Genomic DNA, 12,024 nt, shown 5'->3' on the forward strand with positions numbered 1-12,024 from the left:
TCCACAGCCCTGGGGCAGCTCCCTCAGGCCCCTGCTCTGGCCTGGCCTCGGCTGGTGGTGGGGTTGCACAGCCTGAGGACCTCCCTGGTGCTGTGAAGAGGCAGTGGTTTCCGTAAGGGGAGGTGGAGTCGGTCATTTGCATGGCTCTCGGGAGGCTGCCCAGAGGGCAGACTGGGCGGAGGGGCTGGAGGATGGGGTCACGGAGACATGGTGGTCGCTGGTCAGATGGAAGGAGGTGCTAGGAGGGTGGGCTGGGAGCGAGGGTGCCCGAGGATGTGGGGAAGAGGGATCATACGTGGCACGGGCATGGCCCTGAGGCAGGCGTGGTGGCTGTCACTGATGGCCTTGGTTCTGGGGATCGGTTCCACATGCCAATCCACCCCCCAGCACGTCTTGGGAGTGATGGGCTCCTTTCCCATTCAGACGTGAGTCCCACCAGCCCCGGCCTCACCTGTGGGGTGGGCAGCAGGTGGGGTGTGGGGGATGGGTGTCAGAGCTGAGAGAACATTGCAGTGGTCTGGGGGTGGCCACTGGTTCCTGGTCAGAGGGGCTGGTGGTGTGGGGGCCTAGCTAGGGGTGGCATCTGTCAAGTAGAAAAGCAGAGGTGGCCCTGGCTGGTGTGGCTCAGTGGATGGAGCATCGGTCTGTGGACTCAAGGGTCCCGGGTTCAATTCCGGTCAAGGGCATATGCCCAGGTTGCAGGCTTGATCCCCAGTAGGGGGCGTGCAGGAGGCAGCCAATCAATGATTCCCTCTCATCATTGATGTTTCTCTCCCTTCCTCTCTGAAATCAATAACAATATATTTAAAAAAAAACACACACAGAGGTGGACACAGGTGCAGGTGGGACCTCTGCCAGCACAGGGGGTAGAAGGTGGGGCCCTCAGGTCCTCCCTAGGCCACTGCTGCCGGCTGTGGGACCGTTTCCAATACCCAGGAAACCTACAGGCTTGGGGTCCTGTGCCTGAATGTCATGTGGGGCCATGGGGCTTGTTCCCTGGGGTCAGGGGCAGAAGTCACCAAAGCAGTGGCCCCAGGGCAAGGTCAGGACAGCACCAGGCCTTCCTGGGAGACCCTCCTCCCGGCCAGTAGCCAGGCACAGACCCTGGGGGGGAGTCACTGCCCTTCAGCTGCCCCTCCCGCCTGGCCAGGGAGGACGGGGTGGCCCTCGTATTTGAGGTGTTGGAGTCGTGAGCTCCGGGCAGAGGAAAAGCTCAATGTGTTTTGCTCCTTGTTGCTCAGATGTTGAGACCTGCAGCTGTGACGGGTGGGCCTGGGGCAGCAGACACCCCTCCCTCCCCACTGGCCAGGATGGGCTCCAGGGTGTGCAGCTTCACAAGACGCGGTTGTCAGTAAGAATAACACAACTTTATTGGGAGTTGGGGTTTGGGTGCCCTGTCAGAGATCATCAGAACATTAAAAATGGACTCAGCATCACACACTCTGCAGGCCTTCCAGGACGATGGCACTGCCCCAGCGGGTGCAGACTCCACCCACCCAGCACTGCTGGGGCCAGTCTCCGCCCCTGCCCCCTCCTGCATGCCCATGGCCAGCTCTTGCCAGGTGCCCAAATGCACCGGAGTGCCAGGGCTGGGATACCCCTGCCGGGCTGTGAGGGTCTCGATATTTTTAAGGCAGTCAAATGTTGCATCCTGGCTTAGAGGCCAGCTCCCAGGGCCCCTGGGCAGCTAAGACCTGTGTGGCCAGCCCAGCTCTGGACATGCATCTGTCCCGAGTCAGGGAGACCCTTCACTGCAGCCAGATACAAAGTGCAAACACGGCTCTCTCTGCGTTTGTTTAAAAATCGGTAAAAACAGGCTGGCAGCCTGTGGCGTCCGCGCCCATCACGCCTCAGTCCTTGTGGCACCAGGGTTGTGGCCTGGCTCTGGCAGGCAGAGCGCACTCTGAAGCCTTATTGCTGTGCATGGGGTCAGGCAGGAGCGACGCGAGCTGGGCCGTCCGACTGGGTCCAACTGCCAGCTTTACCAATGCAGCATTTATTTTAAAATTAAATTAAATTAAAAAAGACAAATTGCATCACCAGGTAGGTATCGATTAAGGGCGCGCCCTGGCTGGGTGGCAGCATCACACGGGGCCATTGGAGGCGGCTCCTGCTGGCGGGGCAGCTGTCTTCCTGCAGGAAGAGGAGTGGGTCTTGGAACCTAAGGGCCCAAGGGTCCCTGTCCAGTCCCCTCCCCCTGGCCCAGCCTGCTCACCTGTCCTTTGTCACGGTCCCCAGAATGGCCACTGTGGAGACCGCTGGGCTGGCTGTGGCTGTGGTGGTGACGGCCACCATGGGCCCTGGGGGCACTGCCACAGCCAGCACCCCTGCGGGGCCTGGGGCAGGACTGGCCTTGCTCAGAGCTGTGGAGGCTGCCTCGGGGGGGACAGCCCCAGCCAGTGTGGAGGTGGCTTCTGCAGGTGCAGAGGTGGGACCTGGTAGCGTGCTGGCAGCCCTGTGGGCAGATCTGGTCTCAGTGACCTGGGCTGCCCCAAGTTCCCAACATGCCAGAGCAACCTGCCTGCCCCCAAGGTCTCCACCCTCCCTCCAGGCAGCCCCTACCTGCTCCCCGGGACCCTCATTTCTGGGGACCACACTTGGCCCTGGCACTTCCCTGACAGCCCACAGGCCATGTCTGCCCAGAACTTGCCCTCCCACACCTGGAAAGGGCCAGGGCATGACGGCCTAGGGACAGCCTGGCCCCTCTTGCAGCCCAGGAGGTTTGCCCAGAAGGACCCACACCTGCCCAGCACTTGCTTCCACTGTCATGTCAACACCACCCTCACAAGGACCCCTGGGAACCTGCAGAGCAGGCAAGAGGGCTTGTGGGGCTGCGCCAGGTGCGGTTGGCAGCGTGTGGAATAAGACCACATGAGCCTGCAGACAACGACCGGGAAGGCGCAAGCCCACATCGGCCAGGGCAGGCAGGCAGGCCGACGGCTCGCTTTTGGAAGGACATAACCCGCTGGTCAGAGGACAGCTGTTTAGGAGGGGAGAGGTCGGGGGCAGTTTAAGAACTGTAATGCTGCTTTAAGGAACTAAACCCCTCAGGAGCCCCAGGCTTGCCCCCTTGCCTGGCCATGCTTTTCTGTTCATCATAGCCCTGCCCCACTTCCTGTTGTGAGCCAGAGCGGGACCCCCACCAATGGGATGCCCAGAGCTCCACCTCAGGTGGGAACCGGGGTGGGTGGGACCTGGCCAGGTGCCAGTCTGCCCGCCTGTGGGGGGAACAAGGGAAGGCCGGGAAGGCGCCATCTCACTCAGCACCGCCTGCTGTGGCTGCACCTCACGCTGCCCACCACTCCTTCCCTCGTTTCCAAAACAGCTCCTTGTGCTGCCCTCCCCCTCCCCCAACCCCCAGCCCAGCCTGGACTTTCTCCCTGAGTGTAGGGGTGGGACATGTGGGGGCTCAGCTTGCACGGAGGTCAGCCCCCATCAGGGTTCAGCTGCAAAGCCCTAACATCCCCCACTGTCTGAGCGCAACAGGCATTTCTTTCCAAGGCGCCTGGTTTAGGTGGGCACATGGCTGGGACTTAGCACATACCAGACAGGATAAAAGCTGAACCCCCTTCCCACCACCCAGGGCCACCCCAGAGCCTAGGGAGTGGCTCAGCAGGGCCTGGCCATTCTCTCCAAGGTGGGCCTATGGGTGGGGCGGCCCCATTCCCAGGTCCCTGGGGTGGGACATTCAGGTCCTCTGCTCACCCCTGTGCATCCCTCTCCACAGAGCCCACCTCTGGGGGGGGTCACAGGGCCCATCTTCTCCTGGGCAAGTGGCGAGCTGTGGACAATCGCACCCCCCCCCCCAATCCTGCACACCTGGGGACCGGCGTGGGCAGTGGGGGGGCCTCCTGGCCGGGACCCATACTGACAGCCTCTGAGGTGACAGCCACCTGCTCGTCCTCATCACTGCCGGAGGCCACCAGAGGAGCGTCCCTGGAGACACACACATTCCAGGCGCATGGGGAGGCGGAGCCAACTGCAAGACAGGGGCCGGGGGACACTGGTGAGGGCAGGGGAGCCCCCAAACTCGGGCGGGCATGCAAAAGCTTCAGCTCAGACTTGGGACAGAACCTGTCTGCACACCGCCTGACAAGGGGTGTGTCTGTCAGCGAAGGAGCTCCCCTCCCTGCGTGGCCCTGGACACCCTGGGGCTTCCCAGCCTCTGGACAGGCCCCCCAGCTGCCACCAAGGCGGCCCAGGGCATGGGAGGCATGAGGAGGCTGCCAGGGGTCCCGGTGGCACAGACAGATGCAGGGGCAGCCCCTCCCTCCAAGGGCGGCTCAAAGGCCTTCCGTCCCTCCTGGGCCTGGGCCACTCTGCCCGCTGCCCTGCCATCAGAGCTGCTCCGACTCACGGGTTCTCTCTGGGCCCTGGCTCAGGCCGCCCTGGGCATCGCCGGGTCCTACGTCCACTGGGGAGCTGCACCTGGGCCCCAACTCGGAGCTGTGAACAAAGCCAAGGCTGAGGCCGTGCAGGGAGACGCTGCCCGACACGGGCATGGCCGCCGCCTGCCCTGCCTCCTCACCAGCAGAAGGGCTGGAAGTCGGGGAACTTGGCCCAGCCTTTCTCCTCCAGAGCCGTGGTGCTGGGGGCCCTGGCTGCCCACACACTGGATCCCACGTCCATTGCCACTCCCGGGGTGGCAGCGGTCGAGCTCGCTGGCTCATCAAACACCGTCCACGTGGCACCTGCCAGAGGAGACGAGTGAGTGGCCCTGAGCCCTCGGCCCAGATGCAGCCAGACACAGAGCAGTGGCAGCCCCCCGACCGGGCTGCTGGGCGTGTGGCTGAGGGCCGTCAGGACCGAGCTCAGCATGGCCCTGGTCGCTGGGGCATGGGGAGCCCTCAGGACCACGCACTCCAGAGCGCAGACAGGTCAGCAGGTGGCAGACCCCTAGGAGCACCCGCCAGGGCACCCAGTCCTCTGTCACCTGTGCCCCTGCCCAGCCTGAACGCTGCACCCCAAGCACCGACCTTCTGAGCCACCTTCCACATGAGGACTGCCCTTTTGGGCAGCGGCTTGAGGAGCCCCTGCTGGAGCCACATCTCCATTGGCTTCCTCCCCATCCCGGTCTCCACGCGCCAGGCCGTTCTCTGGGCAGCTCTCTGTGGCGGGAGGGCCCCCAAACCTGGGGGGGAAGCACAGTCAGCTCAGGGGGATGTCACGACCGGGCATGGCTGGGGTACACACCCGTCCAGGGGCCTCTGTGTCCCTCGGGGAAGCTGAGGCAGGGCGGGCGGGCACACACCTGGCTCTGCCCAGGCCCCGGGCAGCACAGTGGGCCTCCTTGTCCTCCCAGATGTCATCGTCCTCGTCGTCGTCAAAGGGCTGGATGTGGTCCCCACAGCAGGCCTCAAACAGAGCCGCGCTGGGCTGTGGGAGCCACGTGTTCACACAGCTCCCGAGGCCTGGCCCCCGCTGCCCACCCACCGCCGTGTCCGTCCACCTCCAACAAACACTGAGTGGAGACTCACGCTGTCCTCGTCGGCGTCGATGTGGAAGTTTATCTCTGCGATCCTGTCGAAGGGAGCGCTGGAAGAAGAACAGCCGCTCAGTGTGTGGCATCTGGGTGAGCCCCTCACAGGCGGCAGCGTGGTGGGCGCGCCAGGGGCTGGCTGGAGGCCGAGGGAGTCTAGCCCAGAGCAGTGGGGCTGAGAGCACAAGGCCGGCTCCACGGCCAGTCCAGGGCTGTGGGTCACCCGGGTGGGGCCCATGCCCTGGGCTCATTTGCTTTCTCCCCGGCTCTGAGGGGCAGCCTGGGGACTGGGGAGAAATGACCTGCCCTCCCTGGGGGAGCCTGGAGGCTGCGAGGGACCCTCTCTGCCCGGCCCCTCCCACACAGCTCACACCTGGCTCAGCTGAGGAATGGGGCAGGTCTAGCAGAGCCCACCTCCACCCTTCCGAAAGGGCCTGGGGTGGGGGTGGGGGTGGGGGAGGGGTGACGGCACAAATCGGCGCTGTGGTGTGCGAGGGAGGCAGCCAGGCACATTCTGGGCTCACTTGACGCTATCGTCCTGGTCTGCAAACTCCTCGTCATTGAAGCCAAACTGGTCCACGAAGGTGGCCGTCATCTGCTGGACCTGGTACTCGGAGAAGGCCTGGGGGACGGGCACAGCCTCAGACTCCCGCTCAGGGACACACCCAAACAGCCTATTGAACTTGTAATTCACCTGCTGTGTCCCCAAGGGCCCCATCCATGTAAATGGCTTGGGGGGGAGGTTCCCCTCATCACAGGGGGAGGGGCAGGGCCAGGCACAAGGAGCACCGCTCCCCTCGCCGTCTCCCTCGGCAGTTTGGTGAGATGCCGCGGGACCCCTAGAGGCCTCAGTGCCGCTAGGACTGCGGGGAAGGGCCTGGCCACACGCACCTGCTGAAGGGACAGCTCGTTAGGGAACACGCCCTCCATGTCCTCATCCTCGCTCGAGGGGTGGAGGTGGGTGCTTACCTGCAACAGCAGAGGGTGGGCATGAGTTGGCAGGAGTGAGCTGGCGCCCGGGGCTGGTGCCCAGCCTGCTCCCCACCTGCAGCCCACACTGGGTCTGGGCACAGGCCTCGGAGACCACACTGGGCCTCCTGACACGACAGGGAGGGGACCGAGCGGCCACAGCAGCTCTGCTCGGGGCCTCAGGCCCGCACGTGGATGGCCCAGGCCTGTGGCCAGAGGGTCTGTGTCTGGACACGGAGCAGAGGCTGCAGCACAAGCAGACGAGACTCCTCACCAGGTCCACGGCGTTCCTGCGGTTGGTCTCCGTCAGCGTCTCCTCCACGAAGCTCTCCCAGCGCCCACGGCAATCCGCAGGCAGCCCTGCAAGGGAAGTGCTGCCTGGTCCCGAGAGCCACTGCAGGGTCCCAGGCGGCCTGTGCGGGCACAGGGCCCGACTCGGCGGGTGTCAGAGCCCCAGTTTACTTGGTGCACAAGGGACCCCAAGGGACCCCAAGGGGCCCTGACACAGACACGCCAGCATCGGCTTCTGTAACAAAGCGGCCGATGGCCCGGCCTCTGCACAACCCGCACGCCCCACCCATTTTTCTGGTGAAGTAGGAGCCTCCGATTCACGCCCCCGGAAACGGTGAGGGAAGATGACAGCCAAGAGCTTCCCACTTGCCCGTCGCCTCCCCACCTGGGCCCCCACCCTCATCGTGAGAACGATGGACCAGGAGGCCTGACCCCAGCCTGAGGCCACTGACTGAGAACACCCCTTCCTGGGCTCACACCTGCCCTGCGGCCACAGGCTGCCACGTGGAGACACACCGGCAAGGCCACGCCTGCGGCCTGACTGACGACCATCTACAGGCTGCTTCCCCAGCAGCACAACTCAACTGAACGCCAGTGCACCCCGTGCCCGCGCTGGGCTCACAGCACCTGCACCGCACCCCCCCTCCCCCATCACACTCCACCGCCTGGCCATCGCCCAGTCCACCCACCTGTCTGCCTCTTGTATCCTGGGCAAACCCTGCTCAGTCTGCCTGGCACCCTCCTCCCCAGTGAGGCCACATGGGCCCTTCCCGGCTCAGCTGGTGAAGCTGGAGCTGCAGGCTGTGCCAGGACGAGATGGAAGGGTAAGGGCACAAGCTGCCAGGGGGTGGCCCTGCATCTCGATGCAGGAAGCAGCCCAGGGGGCAGGCCGAGGGCAGAGGTGAGGCCTGGCGGGGAGGGGCTGCCTGGCTCAGAGAACAGCTGGACTGCGTGGTGTGCCCTGAGCGTGAGCAGACGTCTGCCCAACAGAACGGGCGCCGGGGCCCACACCCAGCCGAGGGAAGACCCCGTGAGGCACGGCAGCCAGACCCGGGCCAGGGCTCACCTTGGATAACCTCGCCGACGGGCGTCTGCATGGCACCCCTCTCCAGGTTCCGCACCACCGCGTTGGCGATCCGGGTGAGGTGGCCCATGTTCCCGCGCCTCATGCCACCTGCTGCCCTGGAAGCGAAGGGCAGCATGAAGGCAGCTGCCAGGCCTGGGCCTTGCCCATCGCCCCCCAGTCCCTCCTCATGGCCTCGCCTGCGTTGGGAGATGCTGCTCCCACCCCGTGTGCAGACCAGAGAACGGGCTCAAAGCCTGCACTCCCCACATACCAGCAGGGCCTGCTCAGCCCTGCAGCCCTGCGACCCGTCTGGCTGCGCCCCTCCCCTGCACGCAGACACCAGCTGTCCCGGTGCCCAGGCCCTCCCAGCACGGCCCAGGGCCTACTGCCCAGGGAAATGCCCAGTCCAGCAGCAGGAGACGTGGCCGGCTCCAAGGAGACAAGGACGACGCAGGGCCCGAGCGCCTGTTGTGGCCCTGGATCGGCGGGTCGCTCCCCTCACTGAGCTCAAGGTGTGGGAGTGCTCGCCCTGGCTCTGTCCACCTTTGCCTCCCACGCTGCTGTGAACGTCTCCACACCCACAGCCCAAAGCAGAGCACGTCCTATCCTGGCGTCCCTGACGCTCAGTAGCCTCCCTGTGAGACGGCCACACGTCTACAACACAGCCCTTGACGGTAGTGGACAGAGCCTGCTGCCAACCACGTTCTCTCTCCGAAGAGCCTGATGAACCCAGAGGAGGAAGCGGGGTGAGCAAGTGAGCACCTGAGCTGGGGAGCCGGGCAGAGGCAAGCCCAGGAGACAGGGAGGGCACTGGCCCCTGGGGAAGCTGGGACAGGTGGAAGCCTGCTGGGCACCTCAGACCCCCGGTGAGAGCCGTGGGAGCTCTCAGACCCGCACACGTGCACACAAACACGCAATCTGGGAGCACAGGTGTGGGGAGGGCCTCCCAGGCACCATGTGCACTGACCGGGGAAGCCGCCAGCCGTGGCTGCACTGACATTCGGGTTCAGTAAGAGCAGGAGATGAGGGATAGACCCGGGGAGGGAGGTACCCCCAGGAGCAGCAGGCAGGGCAGAGGGCAAGGCAGTGGGAGGGCTGCCACACTGGGCCCTGAGGGCCACTCTGGGACCCGGGTGGCCAGGAGTTTCAGGCAGAAGTGACACCATCTGTGTTTCAGAAAGAGCCCAGCTGCTCACACAGAGGCCGCGTGGGACAGGGAGGAAGCAGGAAGTGGCCTGGACACTCTCTTCAGGGTTCAAGGGCTCAATGGTAGAAGTGACTGATGCTGGGATGGAGAAATGGGGGATTTGGGACACACTGTGGGCACAGGACGGGCGAGGGGGGAGGGGGGGGGAGTAAAGGGTGAAGGAGGCCCCAGAGGAGCCAGGCCGGTGAGGAGCCTGAGGGGAAGGAGCCCAGCTCGGCCCGGTGACTGCCTGGCTCGTGTCAGCTCAGGTCCCGGCCTCCCTGGCAGCCCAGCAGCAGAAGCCCCTTCTGGAAACCACACCTCCCACGGAGCCCCGGGGGTTCTTACTGTGTGTGGTCATTGGCCTCCCAGGCCTCCAGGATCCTCTGGACCAGGCAGCACTTCTGGAATAGCTGGGGGGACAGGCTGATTGGTCAGGTCCGAGGGGCTGCGTGCTCCCCTCCACCCTCTGTGAACCGAGTGGGCTTAGCAGGCAAGCAAGCAGGTGGTCTGGAGGTGAGCATCGTGCGAAGCGCTCCAGGGTGAGTAGGAAAGGAGAGAGATGCGTCTCGTCCAGGATTCATGCATGTGGACTCAAAGGACCCCAGATCCCGGAATGTTTTCTCATGCCCTTTCTTTGTGATTTCCTCTCTCATGGTCAAGAGGAGGGCAGCTCACCCAGGTCACGTGAGGATCAGAAAAGAAAACGCGGGGGGAGGGGCCTCAGCCGTGTGGCCGGGCTCAGCACGCAGCGCCACCAGCGCCTGGCGGGACTCACATGGGTCACCATCGTGCTCTCGGGGTGGCTGGCAGCAGGCAGCTGGCTCTCCGAGTCCCCGCTCTCGGGTCCACTGGCTTCAGCCCTGTCCTCCCGGGGGGCGTGGGAGAGAATCGCGGCCACGCACAGTTCCACTTGGAGGTGCAGGAAGTTATTCCAGGTGTACTTGAAAAACAGGTCCTGGGGACAGGCAGGGAGAGGCCGTGGCAGGCGGCAGGCGGCAGGCGCGAGGCAGCGCCCGAGAGCCTCCCTGTGAGAAACCTCTGCAGAGCCCGCGCTCAGCTCTCATCTGAACATGCCCGACGGCCATTCTTTCTGTCTCCAATCAGAAGCTTAACTCACCTGGAGCCTCTCTATCAGTGTGTTTTTAAAAGGCTGTGTATTTCCTAGTAAGATCCCTGTTAGCTACATTCTACACATTCTATTATGTAGGATTCCTATTCTTCCTTTAGGATTGTGTCTTGACCCGTGAGCCAGTGGAAGTGTGTTAAATTCGCAAACACCCAGAAGGGAAGTCACACGAGGAGGTGCAGGTACGGACACGCCCACAGGAACCCAGAGGGGCCCAGCCGGAGCTTCACCAGCTGACGCTCCGGCCTCTTCCAGGCGGGGCGGGGCGGGGAACAAGCACCGCTGCCCCTGAATCTCGGACCCTTACAGGTGAGGAGGCCACAGCGAGGCGGCGAGGTTCACCTGTCTGCACCCCCCTGGCACCTCACACAGAGCAGAGGCCACAGCAGCCTACATCCTAGACTCTGCTGCCTACACAGAGGGAGGGAAGGTACAGCGGGGCAGGATGTGCACAAAAATCCTCAACAAAATATCAGCAAAATTCAGCAGCACATTAAACAGATTACACACCGTGACAGTGTGGGTTTTATTCCTGGATGCCAGGATGATTCAATATGTAAATCAATCAATCATGATGGTCAGTGTCTACTGCCCAAAGGACGAAAACCATATAATCATCTCAGCTGATGACCAAGCTCAACAATTCTCAAAAATAAAAACACTGAATACACTAGGAACAGAAGGAAACCTGCTCAACACGACAAAGGGCCCCAGGACAAGCCCACAGCAAACACATGCTAACTGGCGACAGGCTGCAGGCTTCTCCTCTACAGTCAGGACAGGGCCTGCAGCCTGCTTCCGCCACTTCTGCTCAGCACCGTACGAAGTCCTAGCGGAGCAACGAGGGAAGAGAGAGATAGAAAAAGTGTCCAAGTTGGAAAGGAAGAAGCTGAATTATCTCTTTTCACAGATGACATGATCTAATATGAAGAAAACTCTACACATTTCACAGAAACTGTTAGACCTAATAAACAAGTTCCAAATACAAAACACACAAAAACCAGCTGCATTTCTATACACTAACAATCCAAAAAAGTTTTTAAGAAAATAACTCCATTTACATTAGTATCCAAAAAACAGAAAACACTTAGGAATGAATGAACCCAGGAGGTGAGAGCCGTGCACGCTGAAACTGCAGCACCGGCCGGCGACGGGAGCAAAGACGACCCGAGTCCCCGAGAAGCACCAGGCTCAGGCGGGAAGACGGGTCTGTGAAGCGGACGCCACCACCAAGTGACCCACGGACACTACAGTCTCTTCAAGATTCCACTCAATGGCTTGGTTTTTTTTTTTGTAGAAATAGAAAAACCCATCCTAAGATTCATAGGGAATCACAAGGGATCCCCAAAGGAAAATCTTGACCTCCCCAAAAAAAGTTGGGCTCACACTTCATTTCAAAACTTACTACAAAATGATAGTAATCAGCAGCGTGTAGTCCTGGTGTGAGGACAGACATGGAGACCAAGGCAAGAGAGTTGAGAGTCAAGAAATAAACTCTCACGTACATGGCCCACTGAGTCCCAGCAGGATGCCAAACCAGTCAATGGGGAAAGGACAGTCTTTTCCACACATGGTGCTGGGGAACTGGACATCCACAGGCAGTGGAATGAAGTGGAACCCTCACCATGTGCTACATTTACAAACTAATTCAAAATGGATCGAAGACCTGACAGAGCTAAAATTATAGAAAAAAAACAAAGGGGTCAGTTGCATGACAGTGGATTTGGCAATGATTTCTTGGATATGACACCAACAGAGAAATTGAACTTCATTAAAATTAAAAACCTGTGTGTGTCAAAGGACACTATAAACCAGTGGTTCTCAACCTTCCTAATGCCGCGACCCTTTAATACAGTTCCTCATATTGTGGTGACCCCCAACCATAGAATGATTTTCGTTGCTGC

The 12,024-nt window shown here is 61.8% G+C and overlaps 1 protein-coding gene and 1 long non-coding RNA gene across 5 annotated transcripts in view; one reads left to right on the top strand and one right to left on the bottom strand.

Moving 5' to 3' along the window:
• Nucleotides 1-1,348: 1,348 nt before the first annotated feature.
• Nucleotides 1,349-12,024, bottom strand: part of PPP6R2 (protein phosphatase 6, regulatory subunit 2) — a 47,943-nt gene continuing 37,267 nt past the window's right edge. For 3 of the 4 annotated variants that reach the window (XM_005868244.2, XM_014541218.1, XM_014541219.1), the window contains 14 exons: nt 9,770-9,949; nt 9,340-9,404; nt 7,806-7,921; nt 6,723-6,808; nt 6,371-6,448; nt 6,004-6,101; nt 5,478-5,535; nt 5,252-5,376; nt 4,977-5,131; nt 4,529-4,691; nt 4,358-4,446; nt 3,820-3,979; nt 2,216-2,455; nt 1,349-2,133 (listed from right to left, as the gene is read on the bottom strand). In XM_005868244.2, coding sequence (XP_005868306.1) covers nt 2,085-2,133; nt 2,216-2,455; nt 3,820-3,979; nt 4,358-4,446; nt 4,529-4,691; nt 4,977-5,131; nt 5,252-5,376; nt 5,478-5,535; nt 6,004-6,101; nt 6,371-6,448; nt 6,723-6,808; nt 7,806-7,921; nt 9,340-9,404; nt 9,770-9,949 — 1,662 coding nt within the window. In that variant the 3' untranslated portion in view covers nt 1,349-2,084. The remainder of the gene's footprint in view (nt 2,134-2,215; nt 2,456-3,819; nt 3,980-4,357; nt 4,447-4,528; nt 4,692-4,976; nt 5,132-5,251; nt 5,377-5,477; nt 5,536-6,003; nt 6,102-6,370; nt 6,449-6,722; nt 6,809-7,805; nt 7,922-9,339; nt 9,405-9,769; nt 9,950-12,024) is intronic. The other variant, XM_014541220.1, reaches the window with a different exon arrangement.
• Nucleotides 9,956-11,144, top strand: LOC106726435. Its single transcript, XR_001362509.1, has 2 exons — nt 9,956-10,302; nt 10,430-11,144. It is a non-coding gene; the product is annotated as an uncharacterized LOC106726435 (long non-coding RNA).

The sequence above is a fragment of the Myotis brandtii genome, unplaced genomic scaffold (genome assembly GCF_000412655.1).
Source record: "Myotis brandtii unplaced genomic scaffold, ASM41265v1 scaffold2658, whole genome shotgun sequence".
Lineage (NCBI taxonomy): Eukaryota > Metazoa > Chordata > Mammalia > Chiroptera > Vespertilionidae > Myotis > Myotis brandtii.